General features: G+C 39.3%; 1 protein-coding gene across 2 annotated transcripts in view; it reads left to right on the forward strand.

The window, feature by feature from the left end:
• Positions 1 to 1,404: 1,404 nt before the first annotated feature.
• TGIF1 (TGFB induced factor homeobox 1) overlaps positions 1,405 to 22,152 on the forward strand; it is an 83,087-nt gene continuing 62,339 nt past the window's right edge. Inside the window, exon 1 of one of the 2 annotated variants that reach the window (XM_044065570.1) lies at positions 1,405 to 1,930. In XM_044065570.1, coding sequence (XP_043921505.1) covers positions 1,915 to 1,930 — 16 coding nt within the window. In that variant the 5' untranslated portion in view covers positions 1,405 to 1,914. Of the gene's footprint in view, positions 1,931 to 4,087; positions 4,197 to 22,152 lie in introns of those variants that run through there. The other variant, XM_044065571.1, reaches the window with a different exon arrangement.

The raw sequence follows: 22,152 nt of genomic DNA on the forward strand, positions 1-22,152 counted from the left end.
CACAACGACTTTAAAAGAAAAAGTAAAAAGTCACAGACGCTCAGAAGCCATATCGCTGAAACACTATATGTCCTTAAGGGGTCATTTGCATTTCTTGCACTATGAGTACATTTGTTTCTGTGGGAAAAGTAATTACACAAAAGATAGCAATAGAAGTCTTATTTGTTTACATTTTAGTCACGTCCTTTCACTGATGTTCTGAGGGAAAAATCTATGACGCACTTCATTTAGTACTTTTATCAGACACTGTTGGTTCTACAATCCTGGCGGTTGTTTGTACTGGTGCGTTTTTCCGTACTTATTATCTGGATATAATCTCCATTCAAAATGTTATGAAATGCGTTCCCTGATTTGTTATATTATTTACCTCACAGATTGTTTCACCATACTGTTACATTAAAGCAACGTGCAATATGTTCTATATACGCCACATTTTAAAATCGTGACCAGCTCAGTCATATTGTTTCTAACCACCAAATTATTCTCCATGCAATGCGGATTTTTAAGTTTTGTTTGGTCAGGTGAAATGATTTCGAATTATCTTTGCGATATTACCGGACCTTCCCTCTCAAAAACGAGGAACACTAATTCTCATAACGTGGGACAAACGGGCAAAAAACGTGATCCACTTACTAACAATTACAAGTAGAGAGCTCATAAAATAGTTACAAGATTCTGTTTGCCATTGATATATATTTTAATTTTTTTCCTAACACAGAATTAGTGACAAATACGTTCAGTTTTGAACACGAACTTTTAAGGCCCAAAACGAGGAATGTTCCTTGTAATGGTGTACTACTCTTGAGAAGTATGACACTACTAACATATTCATCGGCTTTGTCTTTCTTTCTCATACAAGCGCGTGAGTGCTACAGCAGTACAGACAGAAACTGATGACTCACATCGATCAGTTGTCTAGTCTCCTTAGTGGCTCACCGGATATGAGCTAAAATTCAAACATATATGTGGCAAGTCTCACTCAGAAGTTAATTCGTTTACATTCTTGTCGCCTTGCAACAGAAAAAAACATTTCTCTTCCAAATAGTTTATTCAAAAGCCCCCTTCCAAAAATGAATTTAGGATAACGAATGTAAACTGTCTCAAAAAGGTGACGGTCGGGGTTTAATTACAGGCTTTCCACATAAAAGTAAGTTACGTCGCCGGGTGCTCACCCGCGAACCTTGGTGTCAAAGCGGCTTTATTTCAACCCGCATACAAAAAGATGACAGTCATACAAAAACAGTACGGAGCCAATTACGTGCAATACATAACACACCAGAAAAAACTACTCACTATAAACTAGAGTGCTATTAAAAGTGTTTAATTGTGTTGAAGGTCCTTCCCACACAGATAAAGAATAAAAACTGTGATCCCCTTTGAAATAGCTGCAATTGTTAGGCGACTGATTGACATTTAGCGTTTGTTCCCAGCAACTGTGACAAGCAGTATGCGTGTATGAGAGAGGGTTTATTTGAATGAGGTTGGCAGCGCACATGTGTGTGTCAAGAGACGTTTGTCTTTAGTCGGGGGGTGGGTCTAAGAGCCTGAGTCAAGCAGCTGTCAAAGAAAGCTGTCAAGCAGTTTAATCATCAAACATTGCGCTGGAGTGCAACAAGAAACCCAGTGGCCGGGGGCGAGGCTATCTCTCAGGTACATGCACACACAATGGACTCACCTTTTGTTTCAGACCACTGCTAGCACGTTGGCACAAAGGAGACAGCGAGGTATAACAAAAAAATTATTTTAGGAAAACGAAGACAGAGGCTCGACGGAAATCTGTGCTAAGCGGTGTGTCATCAAGCAGAGTTTTTTATATAAAAAATCAACAAATTTGGGAATACTGCAAATACTAAAACGAGAAAACGGTTCTTTTGTGCAAGTCTTCGTTTTGAAAGGAGTGTTGCGTTGTTAACAATGAAAGCCAGAAAAGGTACGAGTCTTTTATTTTTTTTTTGTTTGTTTTTATAAAACACCACGTTTCCCCCAGTCAAGCGGTGCTCTGTTTAATTTAAATTAAAGAGTTAGGTTGTTCTGGGGTGAAATTTTTAAATAACGTAGTTTAACAGTGATTTGGGTAGATGTTGGTGTTACTTGCTGTGGGATTGGCAACATCGGAAGTTTTAGGTAAAACAAGACAAAAGTGGTGTTTGTACACGCCTGGGTCTACATCCGTGTTAACAGCAGGCTGTCAGAAACTCGAAACAACTTTTTGGCGTTGCTTCAATAAACTTTTTTTTAATGTGCCTCTTTCTCTAACAGGAACACGTGGAATTCGCATTTTCTTGTCTGGTACAGTTATTTAGTATCTAAGAGACGTTTGCAAACACAGCAGAAGTATCATTGAGGCGGTGGAACTTTTTAAACTTCTCTTTCACACATTTACATCGTATTCTGATCAGGAGTTTGCTGCATTCCCTAATATTTACTGTCTGCTAACAGGGGGTAGCAATTTGTTTCACGTGTTTCTGATTCCATTAACCACAAAATTTAACTGTACTCTTTTAGCATTGCTTCATAGTTTCCACATGGAGTCAGTTGAAGGTAGTCACACCTGCTGCTAGTAATTTTCTGTTAACAGTTACTTCATCATAACGTGATCCGCCTGCAGCGGTACGAAGGTTTTCTTTGTGAACTGTATGGCATTAGCCACACTGTTCTGACCCTCCCTCTTCGGGAAGCAAACAGCTTGTTCCTTTTTCCCGGACTAGCCTCTTCTGTTAGCTAGTGGCTTTGTTTTTGGAAAAGTAATAAAATAGTGTGTTTGCCTCGTTTCCTGTGATTTTTTTTATTCTTCCTTTGTTTTATGAGTCTGTGTTGTGGGATTGCAGCTGTTCAAAGATTTGCGCCACCATAACCACGAAGTAAATGTTGCAGTTGATAACATTGTATTTCCTACTCTTGTAAAAGTTTAAGAAATGCCTAACGATACAAAACGCTAGTCTCTGTGTGTGGGCAGGCCCTTTTATTCCTCACTGGTCACCTAGAATGTGTGAAAACTGGAAAATGGGCTTCATTTAGCACATTTTCCCCCGATTGGCCTCAGTTTTGCTTTGCCAAACTATACAATTCTGTGCACATTCCAGTTTCTTTATTTTCTGCGCACATTCCACGTTTCTTTATTTTTTTTTCTGAAACGTAATACTTTAATGCATTCTGTTGCCGTTCTGAGTGTATATTTCCAGATTTAAAAAAAATGTTAGGACAGCTGACCCTAGATGGAGCGAAAACCAAGACCACCTTTTTTGTAGCCCCTTGGACTTCTGACTGTGCTACAAGTTTTGACATGTGAAGGTCTAGCAAGAGCACTTAAAGGGGATATAGCCTTGTTCTTTGTCAGTACTAGAAACGTGCCTTCGACTTATTTATACATGCATACGTAGATAAGATTTGAATTGCATTTACACAAGTCTTTATTTCAGTCATACTTCTCAAGTGTATCTCGTTATGACTGAGTATTTTCTTCATTTTGGGTCTTGAAAAGTCCACGGTCCTCGCAGATCCACTTTTGAAAGGGTTTGTCACTCACTTGGTGTTAACAATTTTTATATTTCTAGGTCACATTTACTTGAGGATGGTTATATAAGTAATTTTAGTCATCCTGCGAGCTTTCTAGATGAAAGTTGTCAGGCTGTTATTCTTGCACACTTTTGTTCCCCATTTTTGGAGATGGACAGTTGAGGGCTCTGCTTTCAGTTGGTTGGTAAAACTTGTTGACATCCCTCTAAATTGTGAAGTAATGCTTCTTGAGTTAATGAGAAACATTCAGAGAACGATTTCGGATTAATGTGTAACTCGTTGCTTCAAGCATCACATCAAAGAAAACATTTTGTTGAAGGTAGAATAACAGCCTTAATCGACTTGGTTGTGTTGCTTGAAGCACCTGTGACAACAAACTGGCAGTCTGGAGTCATGGTCATGTTTTGGGGGAGGGGTTAAGCATGTGTTGTCTTGCTCACTAGGACATCTGCCCTACATTTGTTGATCTGTAGATTTTTTATATATTTATACAGCGTGGTGGTGGGGGCTTAAGCACACTGTCATTGACTATAGTTCTGCAAAAAGTTTGTGAAAGCAGCTGCACAAAACAGTGAAACTGTAGTTGCAAACTCCTCCCTTGCCTTGGAACTACAAGCAAACCAGGTGACTTAATATTTTGCACAATGTCAGTTTGCTTCACCAACTTCCTCTAAGTACAGGTAATTTAGACACTTTTTTTATATTGTCCGTCTTTTTGCATTGCTTCTTTCTGTCTTAGCAGCTTATAAAGGAAACCATTTTGTGTAAAAGACCATGTAAATTTGCATATTTTTCCTCATAATTCACTCAAGGGGAATTCTGGAAAAGAATCATTGCACAGTGGGCGGGCGAGTCAAGGACTGAAGACTTAACAACTTTTTAAGGTCCAGACCCTACCCGCAGCCCACAATTTAATACTAGCAAGACAATCAATTCCATTCCCCCCAAAAAAACTGTTTTCATTAAACAAGCAAGTTGCTTCTCTCCTAAGTAACTGGGATGTAGACAGGACACTGTAGTACATGTAAGTAGTTCTAGTTTTAAAATGTTTTCAAGCCTTCTGATAGGTCTGCATTAAGTATATGACCTGGAAGATGAAATTCAAATGCTAGTAACACAGAACCTGTAAAAATGTATGTATTTATTTGTTGACTGGGTTAGTCTAGCTTGGTCGGAGCCTTTTTTTAGTGGAGATCTGGGGGAGAAAAGCTCCACAAATATGTAGGCACTCAAATGAATAACATTGACATAAAACATAGCTATTTAAACAAAGTTACAAGTAGAGAAAAATTATGCTGAGTTTAAAACGAGATTGCAAATAGATTCTAAAAAATCAGCAAAGTACACCTAGTACAGTACAGAGTAAAAGGTAAACAAATAGAAACATTTACATTCTTCATCATAAGTTCAGCTGAATGGTAGCAGTGGGAAAGAACTAGTTGGGCACAATCATTTCTGTTTGTGTCTATAGTAAAATGCAGGTACAAGGTAGAGAAATTATAACAAGTAGGAGTAATTTAGAGAAACAGTGGAAGAGGAAGGAAGCAGGGTGACACAGGTATTTGAGAAGGGAGGGAGGCAGGTTGGCAGAGAGGAATCTGGGGGATGATTACACTGACATAGTCTTGTATTGCTTAGGTGGTCTTTTACTGCATTTCTGAACTGGTGTTTGGACTTAACCTTGCACATTTTCCTTAGTCTTGCTGTGTCTGCTACTTTTTTTTTTTTTTTTAATAATGTGTGATTGAGTTTGTCAGTGTAGCTATTTTACATTGCATATGTAGTTTAGATACTGTAGTCAGGCTTCTGGAGTGTTACATTTTTGCAGAGAAAAAGAAACTTAATTCTGGTTTCCATTATATTATATTTCAGACAGTTATTTAGACAGTCATGAAGGCTGCTGCTTTTAACATGTGAGAACATGCATATACACTTTGGGGATTTCCAAATTAGAAAAGGGCACACAGTGCTTGGTATGTAAAATCTTGACCTGCTTTTTGTCATTAAAGGCAGTGTAATAAGCACTGATGAATGTAAGACGCTAACAAAAGTGATTCTACTCCAATTTAGATTTATGCTTGATCACAGGTTATTTTCTGTGTTATACAGAAATGCAGTAGTCATGCCTAGCCTTTTGATTCGGTTTACTAGTGTAGTGTGTCTAATTTGTAAAGCACTGCAGGCATTTACGACACTTTTTATGAGTGCATGTCTAATATTAAGGAAGAGAACCATTGTCAGGTTAGATGGTCTAGTGCCCTGCTCAGTATGTAAGTTGTTACAGTGCCCTGTAGCATCCCCCATGCTCTTTTAAACAATGTCTTGTATCATCTTGAATATTTCTATTTTTGACTGTGCCATCATCTGTAAAAAGTAGTCCCTTGAATCTTCTTGGGGGGGGGGGGGTCTTCTATCTTGACTCTGAATCATCAGCTCTCCCCTTTTTCAAAAGGGTTGATTTAAATTTTATTAAGCCATTTGTGGACTGAAATGATGCCATGATCGAGGTGGCTCCATTTCTGACATTACATGGATGCAGAGCACAACTTATGTAAAGTTAAGTTTTATTAAATACAGAGGAAGTGCGTAAAACAAGTTTTCACATTACTGTAAGTAATGGGGTCATCAGACATAAAGGATTCTACAAAGCAGAGTGTGTAAAACAGAAAGTGAAACAACTTATTAGAAACATTTTTTATTTTACAAGTATGTACACCAGAAAGAGACCACTTCTTAAGTCTGTGGGCCAGATTCCAAAGTTGACAGCAAGTTTTGGAATCTGCCCCCACCCCACCCCAAACACACACACACACACACACACACACACACTGTAAGCATGTTTTATATACTCTTTTTACACCAAAGTAGGTCACTTACACTGATAGCAGATCTTTTGGAATCTGGTCCCTGGTGTAATGTTTATGCGTAGGTCTTAGACTGAAGTAGGCAGAGCAGCTCTTTTGGAATCTGTCCCTGTATGCTATGGCTGTTTGCTTCCTATTGCTACTACTACATATGTGCATTTCATTTCAGTTGTGATTTTTGTCTGTCCTATGCCATTTTAAAGCTTTTTATGGTCGTGAGTTCCATTGTCAGGTTAGATGTTGTAACCTGTTGCATTTTTCTAGAAGCCTGTACTTAGTTTTGACTCTAGTTATGTGGACATGGCACCCACATCCCCCACCCTTCCTCCCGAGCTGCACACCTACCATAATTCCCTTCACTAACTGTGGTGTCCATTTTAAGTCTTTTTCTATTTCTGCAGTGTCTCTGTCTGCTTTGTCCCCTCCCCAAATAGTATCCAGACTGGAACACAGCCTCATGGGTGCATCTCTCAAGCTTATGGTTGAACAATCAGTGATCAATTAATTAATGTGCAGTTCTGTGGGCTTTGCTTTTAAAGATCAAGTTTGTAATGTCCCTTAAGTATTATTTTTCCCTGAGAAATAGTGGTGTTAGTGTGTGTATATTTGTGCACTATAATATAGTAGCAGGAGTGTGCCAGAACACTTTTTGTGAACTCTTTAGCTGTCTTGAGACCTTTTTGTTCAAAATCATAATTGTTAGCCAGATCGGGTTCACATTATAGTTGTGCAGCTCTAGCCCCATCCACACAAAAAGCAGTTGTAGCTCAATGGAAGGATCTGCTGCAGAGCTTCAAGGTCCAGGATTCAACCCTGTCTTCTTCATTCACAAACTGGAATTTGCGTGTTCTAGTCTCTCTATGTGGGGGGTTTTCTCCAGGTACTTAGTGCACCAAGTTTTAGGTTGTGTCTGTATTTGTGTGCTGCATTTATCATTTCCCTTGTAGTTCAGATGTCTTTAAAAAGTAGCTTAAAGAAGCCATCTGTGCAGAATAACAACTTTGCTGTTTGTTATGATAGTGCTTGTCTGAGCAGACCAGAATCCTCCCAACTTTTCAGATTGTTTTCATTGATTTTTGTACTTTTACCTCAAAGGGGACTTTCACTTCTGATGTTGACAGGGCTTTAATTTCCTCTTCTAAGTTGTAGTCTTTGTTTCCTTTTAAAAGTGTAGTACTTTGCATTTCTTAAATATAAGTTGACATAAAATAGTTTATGAAGTGCTGTCCCTGTTTCATAACACCTTGAACTCCTTGTCAGGTCTTTGTGTCGTCTTCAAAGATACTCTTTTTTTTTTTTTATTTGAAGTTCCTTTGGTCCCTCTGAAGTCTTTTCCCAAGATCTAAAAACTTACCTTCCCAAAATTCCTTATCAGAGTGGCTTTGTAAGTATATTTTGTAGTGCTGTATTGTCTGTACAGTATGGTGAGCTGAGGTTTTCTCTAACAGAGGTAGTGACACTTTTTTTAATATTTAGTAAATGTGAATCAGATAGGGGTACCCTCATTAATACTCAGAATACACCAAAGACTGAGGATTCAAACAACTCCAGTAGATTTAAAGCCACAAATAATTCCAAACGAATAAAAGGCAGGCACTTCTGGTATTTAACTCCACTAGTTTATTATGTACGTTTTTGACAAAACATTTCATCAGAAATGAACACCGGAACTAAAATCACACCCCTATTTATATGTACAATCAAATTAAATAATTAGTAAACTCAAAGCTATTAACAACTTAAGGAACATGAGAGAGAACAAAAAGAAGCATATTAGTCTCCATGCAAACACAGCACTAAAGTAAACTGTCGTGTCCTCATTTAAAAACGTGTATAAAACTGTAACCATAAACCTTATTATTACTATGTAAAATTTATAATAATTTTAAGTTTGTAAAAACTATTTTTTTTAAAAACTTGTATAAATATTGCATAATCTGCACATTACAATCTTGCTGCCCTTAACTTCAGGACAGGTAAAAGGGAGACGTTCTCATTTTAATCCAGGTTCCCTGTAGGCTTCAAGGATAACCTGCCAATGTAACTCACTGTATTCATGTCTTCCATTGACCACCTCTCACATCACAGGGAATTTCTTCTAACATGTAAAAAGAAAAACAGCCTGATCACAAACTAAAGTGTGTTTTCATATAGGGCATTGTTAACATTTTGGTTACGAATGTCACCAGTGTGATCATATATCCGTCTCTTCAGCTTTCTCTCCATTTTGCCAATATAAAAAGCGGGACAGGACCCACACTTGGCTATATACCAGATCCATAGATTCATATGAGGAATGGCTGGTCGGCTATGCATTTGCTACGTGTTTCTACAGTCGCCACTTCACCTTGTGCTATCAGAGGACACTGGAGGCATCTACCACATTTTTATGTCCCTAATTTATAACGATTAGTCCTATTTGGAAAGTTTCTATCAAATTTTTAATATCCAGACCATTTCTAAAAGTACAAATGAGGAAGTATCCTTAACTCCTTTAATGTCAGACAACTGGGAGAATTTACCCCATTCGTTATTCAAAATGTCTCTAATAACAGTTGCGTCCCCACTAAAATCAGTGGTAAAGGAAGACTCATAATTCTTACTTACAGGTGCAATATCAGTACTTGGCCCGATTGACCCATCTACCACCACGCTGTCCATCCCTGTTATAGGGCAAAATCTATTTTGCCTACCCTCTTTAACTTCCTTAGCCAACTCTTCTATCAATCCAGTACACAAATAGACGAATCTGCTGAATACACACCAAAACTATGAAACCAAAAAGCAACTGGCAGTCACTCGGTCAATAAAGGTCTGTCCTTTGCACACAATGGAACAATCCAAAAGTATAAAAAACGATTTGTTGTCACAATACCATAGATTTAACGCTTTCATTTCAGAACCATGAAACTTCTTCAGAATAACTAACCGCTTTCCTTTTTATTGCAATCCATGCTAAACCCCATTGGTCCACAATCTTAATTGATATCATGATCTATACTTAATTAAAATCTACACCCACCAACTTCTTTTAAAGAATCCTCTTATAAAATCCACCCCTAAGTGGCGTTTTCTCTTTTATACACCCACCATGTTAAATTAATATAAATTGATATAAAATTACTATTAATTATTAATAAATTATTCTATATATTATATTACCTTAAAATTATATGTAATTGTATACAAGTATATACACCCAAAAATGCACATCTCTTTGTATATGTACAAGGATACAGACATAACAACAGCCAATACATTCCAGTTCTTTGTTATATCTTTGTCCTCATTTTTAAGGCCGGTAAAATAGATAAGTGATCATTCAGACTTGGCCTGGTGCAAGCATCCAACTGTAATTGCCAGATTAACGCACTACAAGTTTTATACTTTCTGTCCTCACAACAGTCACTCAAGTTAAGGTTCATTTCAGGTTCCTTTTATGATACTGGGTGTTTAAAGATTCTTTGGGATTTGGTGATGAAAGGGAGGGGTTCCCAAATGTCTTGGTCATACTTACCATAGTTGTTATAAATGCCACTTTGAGTTGGCCTTGAGAAGAGATATGCACTGAGGTAGTCTGTTTTGTTTTTTTAATCAGAATGTGATAAACATTTGTAACAGTCACACTTAAAATCAAGAAACAAATAAGTGTTTCTGTTTTAATACAATTTTAATGAGTGCAGGTTGTTTCTGTGCATGATTACCAATGTGTGTTTTGTACTTGTATCAAGTTTAGTCTAATTCTGTAATTTATATGACTTCAAGGTAAACTTTGTGATGCAGTACAATAGAGTCAGGTTTGTGCACCTCAAAGGCATATGTACACAGTAAAGTAAAAAGCTAAACAAATAAGGAAATTTAGTTTTTTGTATTTCCACTTTTGATTTAATTTGTAATGAAGTACTGCAGAACATACGCAAACTGCAGTTTCTAACTGTAAAAATGTGTTTCTAGGCTCCTTGGGTTGATAAAAGTATGCCCGATCCGTAATAGACTAAAGGGACTAAAACATTTTTATTGTTTGTATCTTCCTGTCCATATCCATAAATACTTTTCAGTTTCTCAGTATTGTATTGTCTTTTATGGGGTAGGAGAGAAACCATGTGAAAGGAAAACTGAACATTTGAAGGAAAACTGCATAATAATGAACTCCACTCCAGTGTGTGAGCTTCACTAAATTGTACAGTATTTTTCAACCTCTGATTGTACCAGTCTGTGTCTGGTTTTGGAGAGAGCCGTGTATTCTAAACTTCTGCTATGTAGAAGTTGATGGATAGACCTGTATACAATAATGACAGTAATGTGAGGTGTTGAGTGTTGATGCTTTGGTGCAAAACAAGCTACTGTTAAGGATCCATTTTAAATATTTTGTTACTGAAGTACAGTTGCACTTGAAGACTGCTTCATCCCTGATAATCTGGGTTACCCTGGTTAAAATGGGGTTTAATGTTTTTAACATTTTGGATAAGTTGATAAAGTTGTTTTGTGAATCTAGCAACATTATGGTCCATCTTTAATTCTCTTTCTGTCACATCTGAGAACACCAGAGTGGAAACTTGACTGAGACCGGGAGATGATGTTTGTTTGTTTGGCAGTTGTTTTCAGTTTGGATGAACGGTTTCTTTTGGCAGTTTGGAATTTTAAAACTTCTGTTAACAAAAAGTGTTGCTGTTGAAGAACTATGAAATATTTGTGGAGTAAGGGAGGACTTGGTTCATGTAAGATTCTTTGTGACAACAGTAGGCCTGGTCTTTGACTTTGCTTTACTTGTATGTTCATTTTCAGTCTCTGTAGTAAACCTTTCACCACAGTGAATCCTTTCCTCTTTACCTTATTCCATCAAAAGCAGACGATGCAGAAAGAAAAATTAAGGTTAGGCCCTTTTTGTAGTTCATACCAGTTTAATGCCGACACTGGTTAAGGACTTTTAAGGGATTGCCTTTGCTGGTCCACAGTAAGCCTTTTTAAGATTCCGATACATTGTGAGATTGGTACCTCACCACCTCTTGGGAGTTTTTAACCATGTAATCCAACTGCACTGCTCAGCGTGGAACACACTGATGCCACTGCCTTTCTTCAATCATTCTGGGAACAAAGATTTGTGCATTACTTAACCCATTTCTTACATCACATACCTTTGCCTGTAATTGCAACAAATGGTGACAAAATGACTTTTGGACTCTCAGGTCTGTTCAAGTGCTGCAGCTGATACTGTACCTGCCTTCCCCATCTGCCCAGGCATTTTTGAACTCCTTTTTATTTATGCATTTATTTATTTGTTAAATTAGAAATATTTTTAGCTCCGGCCTGGTGAGAAAAACTAGTGTATATACAACAAGCAGAATATAAAGGTGTATATATGTATAATTTTTAACCTCTTTTATTAAATTGCCACTCTTCATAATGACAAGGGTACACCTGCATTAATAGAAAAGAATGCAAATATTTTCACGCAGAATATAATTGTAAATATATATGTAAATGTGTGTGTTTGTATGTTTTATATGTATATAGTATTTTTGTAACTATTCTCATTTACACTATCATCAATTCCTGCCTTCCCATAAACCACTTCTTCTCCTCCTCTACATTGTTCTGCATCTACTGATCCCACATATTCTATTTTGTTTCTATGTAACTTGTTCCTTCTCCTTTCTAAAGTTCCCACCTCCAGTTCCTTTATCTCCTATACAATATTTCTATTGCACTTCTGTTACAGTGGGTTTAGATGTTGCTAGCATTTTCTAGTAATTGTTTTTTGTTTTATTTTATTTTTTTTAATTTTATTTCTGCAGCCAGTAGCATTAAACTTTGTGAGGACTTGCTATGTCTAGGCAATTCACATCTGCTCCACCTACATTTAGATTAATAGGTTCATAGGCGTTTACTAAGTTAACAACGACAAGGACCATTTAAGCCTAGCTGTGCACCCAAATCTCTGACAATTTCTGGTACCCTTGATAAGTGTAAGCAGGGACTTGGGAGGCAAAATATTTTATAGGCAGGGTCTTGGGAGATGAATCATTTACAGGCTGCCTCTGTCTATTAGAGATGTTGGTGCCAAACCAGGGGTGAATATTCTGTTCTCCATCCAGTTGTCCAAGTTACACTTGAATTGGTTTGGGGAGGAACTCTGCTTCACATGGTTGGGGAGTCTGTCCCAGAGAAGGGGTAGTCTCTGGACTAAATACTTCTTTCCCTCTCCCCAGTATATCCTATTTATGTCGCAGGCAAAATTTAAATCTTTGTAACAGGTATCTGGTGCTGTTTTGTGGATATGCAGGAGGTCCATCAGAGTGGCTCTGATGTGACAATGCCTTGTATACCAAGCATAGATCCTCCCCTCAACATCCTGTAGGATACAGAATACAAGGATAGGGCCTTGAGGTGGTATGCATAGGACATGTTACTTACCCCATGTATTCTTTTAGTGAGGAACCTTTGTGGACATTCCATTTGTTGGATATACCTGGTTAGGTACATACCAAAAGGGGCATTGTACTCTGTGATGGGTCTGATGAATGCCAAGCACAGTGGAACAATGACTTCCATGGATCTAAATGCCATACCTTTGTTTATAAGTTGTGCTGCATAGAATGATTTCAGACCAAGTACTCTTGCAGGGCATTTTTTAAAATTTGCTAACTTGTTACACTCCCAAAAACATAATAAGTTACAAAGCATAACGGTAGATGATGTATAAGGAAATGGGTAGTTTGGTATATGTTGTACAAGGAAATAGGTGTATTAGCCAAGGAACATAACTTTTGCTAGAGTATTAAGCAAATGTTCCTTAACATAGCAATGAAATATGTGATTTCCTGTAAAACAGGAAATTCATTTCCACGAGAGAGGCTGGTATATATCTTATGTGGTCTCTCAATTCCACATTGATTTTTCCATAAACTTGCTCCCTGAAAAGTGTGCATCTCTGTTTCGTCTTTTCTTTCATGTGTTCATATTGATCCCTGCTGCAGCAGCCTAAGTTATATGGGTTATCTCCTGCATAGAATATTAATAGCCGTCCAGCTTCAAGGCACTTTCCATATGCCCAAACAGTTAGTCAGCTTCCTGCCGCTGAAGAAAGCACTCCTGTCCGGTCTTCATAGGATCACCTGTTGGCTTGTGCTGTTCTGCTGCTGGGCATATACTTCCCTTTGGGGAAGAATGTTCCACATCTTATCTCTAATGTTTTAATTACTTTCCCATGTGGGAAAGTACATTTTAAGCTAGGAATATGTGTGTTTATTGACTGTCGCACAAATTTGCTTTACTTTTAAACAGGTGTGCACTTCTGTGTTTGACAATTAAACACTATACCCACATTTTTTTCTGTATAGAAATTATGTTTTAAATTGCTTTTTACGACTGGAAAAACATATTTGAGTGCTTTCTACTGTTTTTATTGGGGGGAAATTACTTTATACTTCTTTTCAAATTTTACCAACTTCTGCTGCTTAGGTTACCGGGAAAAGGAGCACCATTTTCAGCTTGACCATGGAACAAAATGCTGGTCCCAAGTTAGTCCTTCTTCCAGTCCCAAAAAGAAAAAGCAAACTAAACAGCCTTTGCCACCACAGCAGTCTAGCAGTTTGTTTCGGCCATTTGTGGGTGACTCTGCTGTAGCCATAGATGGTTCCTCATACCACCCATTTTTGCCCTAGATCTCTGTGGTGTTGCCCATGCAGCCACATCCTCTGCAGCTGTTGGGATTCCCCTCAGGGGCAAGGAAGAGCCACTTTTGTCAGTGTTGGGAGAAGGCTTAGGAAAGATGCTGCTGCTTAACTAGATTATTGTGCCCATCTCTGGGGAAGCTGTTGCTGTCGTTATAATTCCTGTTTGTCCCAACTCTCCTGTCAAAAAGGAACAGAAAACTAAACAGTTTGTACTGATCCAGTTTCACTAGGTAGGAGTAGTTTAAGTGTGGCTCCGGGTCTTGTGCAGGCTATTAACCCTTCTTTTTGAGTTGGTTTCTGGTTGGAGAAAAAGTGATTCTGCTTTTTCCTGAAGAGATTCAAGAAATTGAATCTGGAGTGGAATGTGATGGGCAGTTGCATGGTTTTCTGTTCTGATTTGGACCATACCTCTCGACCATACTGAATTCCTCAGTATTTCCCATTTTTGAGGGCAAAATAATGGAGTGCCACAAATTCCCGAGTGTCCCCTTCAAATCCTGGTTTTACAATTTTTTGTTACCACTGTCTGCTGAGAACTCCCACCAGAGTTTACTGTTCTGGATAATATGTTAAAACATTTTACTTACCTTACTGCTTCTATAGTGACCTGAAACTGCTGAGGGAGAACATTGTACTATTATAACCTGCGCTTGTGAATATCATCTCGGCCGATCAGTCCGCTGCAAAACAAGAAAACACATTACCTTCTCAGTTACAGCGAAAGTATAGTTTATGCTCCTGCCAAACAGCAGCTAAATTAATGCCACCATTTACCTGCTGATCACAACTTGCTTTCCTCACTCCATGTTTCGGGTTTATCTAAAAACTAAAAAGTGCTATCCAGTAACTCCTTCCTGACTTTTCACAACACTAGAGTGAGAGACCAGCCAAGCAGCAATTAAAGGCGACCTAAAATCTGCAACTAAAAATTAACTAGTAGGAGGAGGAACACATGACAGTTGCTTTTAAACAAGTAAGGGATCTGATGATTTACAGAACTGGTGAAGTTAAAACTCAGAACTGACAGTATGAATGAATGCATTCATGTCTTGTCATACCTCTCAACTGTTCAGATTTTTGCTTCATATTTTTGGTCTGTTCCTCATAAAGTCTGTGGTTTTCTAGCATATCATTGAAGCTTGAAGTCACTAAATAATGACAGACATTTGAGTATCAGACTTCATATCTGCCAGAAAATGCATGCTAACAAAACTTTTATTTTAGCAGCAATCTAAACTTGAGCAATATTTATTATTTTTGGCTTTGTCCATATTTCTTGTCCTAGGAGGCTGAGAGGTACATAGAGGGTATATTAGATGTAGAAGGGTGAACTGCTTTGCGGTTTATTTGTGGAGTAATGGGGCTGCATGGAAGGCTGGGTTAAGTGTAATTCTTTGTTCTAAAATCTCTGGATATTTTCCAGTCACAGTTGGAGTAGTTTACTGGGGCAGTTGTTAAAACTACTTTTGCCCAGATTTATAGCAAGCAGTCTGCACTGTAGTGAACTCGCAAAATAATTGAGAAGGGTGGTTCTTCTTGACTCAACTTTTGAGCAACCACCAAAATAGAAGATTAAAAAAAAATAACATACTGCATAAGTGCACATCCAAAAACGAAAAATGCTTACACTGACAGTGTCAGGCAAATAAGAGCACCAGAAAGTTTTTAAAGTAAGTTGTAAAGCACTTCACATTAGTGTACAGCAGACAGTCACAGAAGAATATAGAGTCTGGATGATGGCTGTCAAGAAAATAATAAAGATTTAAAGACTGCAACGGTCAGAGATCAAGATTTTTGTTAAAAACTTAACTGAATCCAATTATTTATAAATGTTGAACGTCTCCTGTTATTGGGAAAGGGAAAAGGAGTCCTTCTCAACTCCTGTGGAGTAAGAAGCTGCAGTGTGTGTGTGTGTGTGTGTGTGTGTGTGTGTGTGTGTGTGTGTGTGTGTGTGTGTGTGTGTGTGTGTGTGTGTGTGTGTGGCCACCTGCACAAAAAGGATTATACTAAGACAAATAGAATGGCACCTGTGAGCAGATTACCGGACACCAGCAAGGGGCAGCATGTCAGAGAAGAAATGGGGAAAAAAGGTAAAGGTAACAAGGAAGAACTCTGCAGAGATGAACCTAAACCAAAAGGTTCAAAACGTTGAACAGGTAAGACTCTCTTGCTGGGATCTCCCTGGTCTTTAAGATTAAATGCGCTGTACTTTTAGGGTCTAGATCACGAAATCGACATCTGAAAATGTCGACTCACATTTGTTCGCCACGGAAATGTTGAACTCCAACTTTCCCGAATGGCCAAATCACCGATTTTCTTTCTGAGGGAAAGAAATCGGTTGGCTGTTTTGCTACACCTGCCCTTTCCCCAACTGTAGTGCGGTCTTGGAGTTAGAATATTTAGTTAGGGGGGTGTGGGGAGTACAGCCCCCGGTGGTTTTTGGCCAACCGATTTCTTTCTGTTGGAAAGAAATCTGTGATTTGGCTGTTGGGAGTGCAACATTTTCGTGTAGAACAAATGTGAGTCGACATTTTAAAATGTCGATTTCGTGATATAGACCCGTCCCTTTATTTGTGTTTTGAAAGCTGTTTGCAAAATTTCTTATTGAAATTGTGTGCCGAAACTGTACTGTTATGATGCGCTTCCTTCTTATTGTGCACAGGTGAAGAGGGGCATGTTGTGGCTGACAATCCATGCTGTATCTGACTGAGTGAGAACCTGTCACTGTGCAAATGTACAAGAATGGGTATGTATGTAATGATGCTGTTAATGGAGGAGCCTTGTCAGGTTGAGTTTTGTATTCATTGCAGAAGAGGTGCTGGGCACTATGACGAACCCCCCAAACTGAATAGAGTAGCAGAACAAGAAGTTTGTAGTTTGGTGGGAGTGAGCACAGAGATTACGGTTTGTCAAGACATACGTTTTTAGTGTTTGGCATACTGTTCACTTATGATATGGCTTCAGCAGCTGAATTCTTGAACAGACCCACTCCATGCATAATATGAACCCAGATCCAGGTGGTATGTAGTTGAGACACCGGTGCAGGCGGGGCTGGGGTTTCAAACTCTTGACTGACAAGGGCAGGTGAAGTGGTGGAATGTATTAGGTTAGGGGGAAAAATGGTTTCCCTATAAGTTCGAGCTGCTTGCTTGGCTCTGACATTTGTTTTTATTTGGTTGGATATTACTTGCTAACATACCTCTCAGTCTCTCTCCATAAGAAATCTGGACAAAGCCAAAAATAATGGTGGGACAAAGTCCGAAAAATAGGGACCGATTTTTTAAATATTGCTCCGGTGTAAAGTAGTTGCTAAAATATCAGGTTGTGTATTATGTATTTTTCTGAGGGATGTAAAGTCTGAAATTCAAATGTCTGCCATTATTTATTATTATTTAGTGACTTCAATCTTCATGTTGGTATCCCGCAATTCCACTGGAGTGGGTAGGGTTACATGATTATGTATGCAAATTTTATGTTAATCAACACCCCGGTTTTTGGCCAGTTGTACCTACTTTTTATGGGCCTTTGTCCAGACTTTTGAGGGTTCCAGGTTGAGAGGTATGATTCAGACTCCAAGAAGTGCATGTTGTTTGAATTTCATGTCAAGGATTCTCCATCTCTGAGGCTGTTTCCGGAATGTACCAGTGTTTTCATTGGTTGAATATTGAGGTTTCTCCGTTCCTCGGATTATACTATGAAATACAACTGTGAAAGACAACTGGAATTCCCAGAACCTCCTCCCATCCCCCAAGTGCTGTCAGCATTGGAGGGCATGTTTTGTCACAGCGTGTGGTTTCCCTGGTAACCAACCTGATGCACGTTAGAAAGAAAATATGCCAAGTTCCTCAGTCTTTCAGATTTCTGTACATTTATGTGAAACCTAGGAGCTATAGCTTTAATCGGTCAAGTTGCTGCCAAGCATTTTAATTCTAATCCTTCCCATTCAGACAAGTTTGGTAAAACAGTTAGTTTTTGGGGGAAAGTGTATGCTTCTGCATCTCTTTTTAATTTTTAGAATTGTGAGTTGTCAGGCTCATATGTTAGTTTATTCGGACTAACTGAGGAGTTTATCCGCAGTTCCTTCCTCTGAGGAACAGTATGCAGTTTGGTTTCTTTCAGGTCACAAGTCATTGTTTACAGTATATTTATGGCCTTGAAGATGCTCCATCCAGGGCTGCTGGTCATTGGTACCGTGATGAGGAGGTTTTCCTGGCTGCATTCTTAGAACTTCCCAAGAGATGTAAAACGTGACATTTTAAATTCATCTTTGGATACAGATTGCTTGTTTTGGGACTGGCTGCTGCAGAAGTTATGGGTGGAGTAAACCAATACAGGAAATCTCTCAGATTTTTCAGATCTCCCTCTAAATTTTCCAAGGGTTTTTCTGCTCTATCATCCAGATTTGGTAAGAAAAGAGAATCTCAGCAAAATGCTGCAAGTAGATGTTTAAAAAAAAAAGAATGACAGGTAAGCTCCAAAAAGAAATCAGGATCCCCCCTACAGAACAAAGAACAGTCCTATAAGTCAGAATGACTGCACAAGGGACCTTGTCTATTCGTTCCACTCTGACAGTTCCTTAACCCTTCCAGAAAGTTTAAATCTCCATTTCTCTTTGGCAATAGGCTGTTTCAGACAAATGGGTTCTGCGACCCGTTTGTCAAACTGGTTTTGTAACTGTTTCAGCAAGGTTACAAATGACAGTGGGAATAAGCTCCCCCTCTGCAGGAAGTTATTCCACATCCACCAGACCAAACCCCTCTGTTCATTCCTGTTCTTCACAGGGTTGTCAGATTTCTGAATGTACAGGTAGGGACCAAAAAAAAAAAAGTCCTTCACACTAAGTGAAAAAAAGGTCTTTCATGCGTAACTGTCTGCTATACTGCATTAAACAGAAGTGGCTGTACTTTGCAATTTTTGATCGGCTCTTACGCCGGCATATGAGGCAATCAAAAAGCACACAGCAGGGCCTCTTCTGTTCAATGTGGAACAACCTTCTGTTTTGCATTGAACAGAAGTAGCTCCACTTTGCGATTTATGATTGGCCCATATGCAGGTATATAAGCCAATCAAAAATCACAAAACTGAGGCTGTTTTTCTGGGATTTTAACAGGCAGCGTGGGACCCGGGACTGGGCTATTTGATCTCGGGACAGGCCCACTCAAATAGGGACATCTGGCAACCCTGGTCCTACAGTACATGCTTTCTCAGAGGGTAAAAGAAACCTTTCTTCCTGTTTCTGGCCCAATCGTTCCTAAATCAGTTTGTGATGGTGCCCAAGTGCAAAAGCTTTGACTTTACAACCTCTTATTCCTTGTGTGGGTTTTTGGTAATCCTAGATTTAAAAGATAATGATGGTCATCATCACCACCCATCATCCGCTCTTTTTCCCATTTTCTACATGGGGCTGAGGTGTCCACTCTTCAGTGACATTCTCCTACCTTCTTTGACAGTCATGTTGAAGATTTTCTCTCTCACAGTCCATCCATTTCTTTGCTGGATGCCTTCATTTCCACTTAACTCCTTCCTGTATCTCTCATGTCATGTTCATCAGATTGTCTTCCACTTTTCTGCACATGTCCAAACCACAGTAATCTGTTCTCTTTGACCTTTTCTGTAACTGGAACTACTTTGGCTTCTGCTATTATGTCCTTATGTCTTTGTCTGTCCCACAGTGTACATCCTACTACCCATCTCAGGTCCTTCATCTCAATTACCTCTAGCTTCCTCAAATGCTCTGCCTTTACTGCCCAGGTTTCTGTATTATACAGTAGTAGTGGTCTCATTACCGTTTTGTACACCTTACGTTTGTACTTCCCACAGTGTACATCCTACTACCCATCTCAGGTCCTTCATCTCAATTACCTCTAGCTTCCTCAAATGCTCTGCCTTTACTGCCCAGGTTTCTGTATTATACAGTAGTAGTGGTCTCATTACCGTTTTGTGCACCTTACGTTTGTACTTCTTTGGCATTTTTCTGTCATGCAATACTCCTGACACCTGTGCCAGTTGGCTACAGCTCCTCCAATTCTAACTTTGACCTCCTCATTCAGACTTCCTTTCTGTCAGCCACCCCTCCCAGATACTTGAACCTGTTAACCTGTACCACTGTCTTTCTATTTCAGTTCATAGGATGTTACTAGGCTATTGACCCGAGGGTCTTTACAAGCCTAGCCATTAAATCCCAATATAATACTAGATGTGAGATATCATCTAGCAAGGACTACCCATGTCCAGGAAAGAAGCCGGAGCAATCCCCAGCAGAAATATATAGTTTTCCATCCAGTCGTCCACACTGTGCTTAAACAGGGCCATGGAGGTGCTCTGGTTTACATGGATTGGAAGCCTATTCGAGGAGTGGCTTTGAGTGTTGTCTGTGAGCCAGTTTGCAACCCACCTGACAACATAGGGATTGATTTTTTCAACTGGGTTATTTCTCAGCTTCTTCTGATTTTTGTCCTCCCATTCGCTGCCACTATAACTGTCTTATCTGTACTCCAGTTGCATTGCATGTGCCTTCAGTTTTGCATTCCATTCTCCTATCCTTCACTGAAATTCTTGTTCGGAGTCTGCTTGTAATGCTATATCATTTGCATACAGGAACTTTGTTGATGTGTACCCCTCCCCCAACCTATTTGCTAATCTAGTCACCAGTATGAACAGCAGTGGACTCAAAGCTGAGCCCTGATGCACACTCACTCCCACTGGGAACCCCTCTGTGAGACCGAGCACCATATGTACTTGAGTCATTGGGTCCTTGTACACAGCTTGCACTAACTCCTAACAGTGCTTCTGGGATTTCAGACTACCACAGGACTGTCCAATTCTACCTTCTTGGGACTTGTCATATCTTTTTCTCCAAGTCTAGGAATGCCCAGTTGGGCTCTCTCTTTTTCTCATTTCTAGCTTCTTCTCGAGTATCAGTCTCACTGCAAACATTGGGTCAGTTGTGCTGCATCCTGATTTGAATCTGAACTGCTCCTGTCCTATCTTACTCTTCTATGTTTTCATTTGTCAGTCACCCTTTTAGAACTTTCATGCAGTGTATCAGAGGTCTGATACCTTTGTACTGTTCACAGTTGTGAATGTCCCCTTTGTTCTTGCAAACTGGCACTAGTGTAATTATTATCCAGTCCTCTAGAATACACCTTTCTCTCCATACTGCCATGAGTACTCTCTGGAGTATTTCTCCCCTTTCTCACCCAACGTCTATCATATGTGTTGTGACCTCATCTGAGCCTGCTGCTTTCCCTGACTTCATTTTCCTTAGTGTTGTTCTTACTTTGTCTATGGTGGGCTATTCCTCTTCTCTCATATTAGGTTGTGTCTGGGACAGTACAGCTTCTGTGTGTGATTTTCTTTGTTCAGAAGCTGATGAAAGTATTCTTCCATCTTTTTTTGATGTCCTGGACTAGTGAGCAAGTTGTTGCTGCCATGCCTTATGGAAAGTCTCTGACTGTCTCCTTTATCTTTCTGTCTTTGCCTTGCAATGTGATGTAGTTTCTTTGTGTCATCTACTGAGTCACTTTCCATAATCTGGTAGAGTGCCTGTGATGCCTTGTTCTTTGTTATTGCAACTCCTTTCTTCTCCTCATTGTTAGCCAACTAGTATTCCTTCCTAGCCCAGCCTGTCTTTTGTGTCTCCCACTTTCTCTTGATGACTTCTTAGACTTATGCATTCCACCACCAGCTTTTCTTGTGCATGTTATGTGGCCAAGCCTGGTATGTAAGTATCTGTTCTGTAGTCCTCTAACATGCTGTTTTGAGGCACTGCCGTTCTTCAGCTCCACCTGTTTCCTCCTCTCCTTGAGGTGCTAGAACCCTGAGTAATTCCTTGGAAGATGACTGGAGAGAAAACACAGCAATTGGTCTTCAACCTGGTCTCTGACCTTGGAGCCTACTCTGACCTACTGATTGAAGCTGATTGTGGCAACCAGTGGTTTATGCTGTGGGCCATCTGTTTTACTGGGGATGACTTTGTAATCACTGATTCTCCCCTGGTGCCCATTCCTTACTAATGAGGAAGTCTACATGAGTTGCATATTGGCCCCTCTTGTATGTGAGCTTGTGAATGTCTCTCTTGCTGAACCACATTTTGG

Source organism: Protopterus annectens, chromosome 3.part0 (assembly GCF_019279795.1).
Source record: "Protopterus annectens isolate FY-2018-M chromosome 3.part0, PAN1.0, whole genome shotgun sequence".
Classification (NCBI taxonomy): domain Eukaryota; kingdom Metazoa; phylum Chordata; order Ceratodontiformes; family Protopteridae; genus Protopterus; species Protopterus annectens.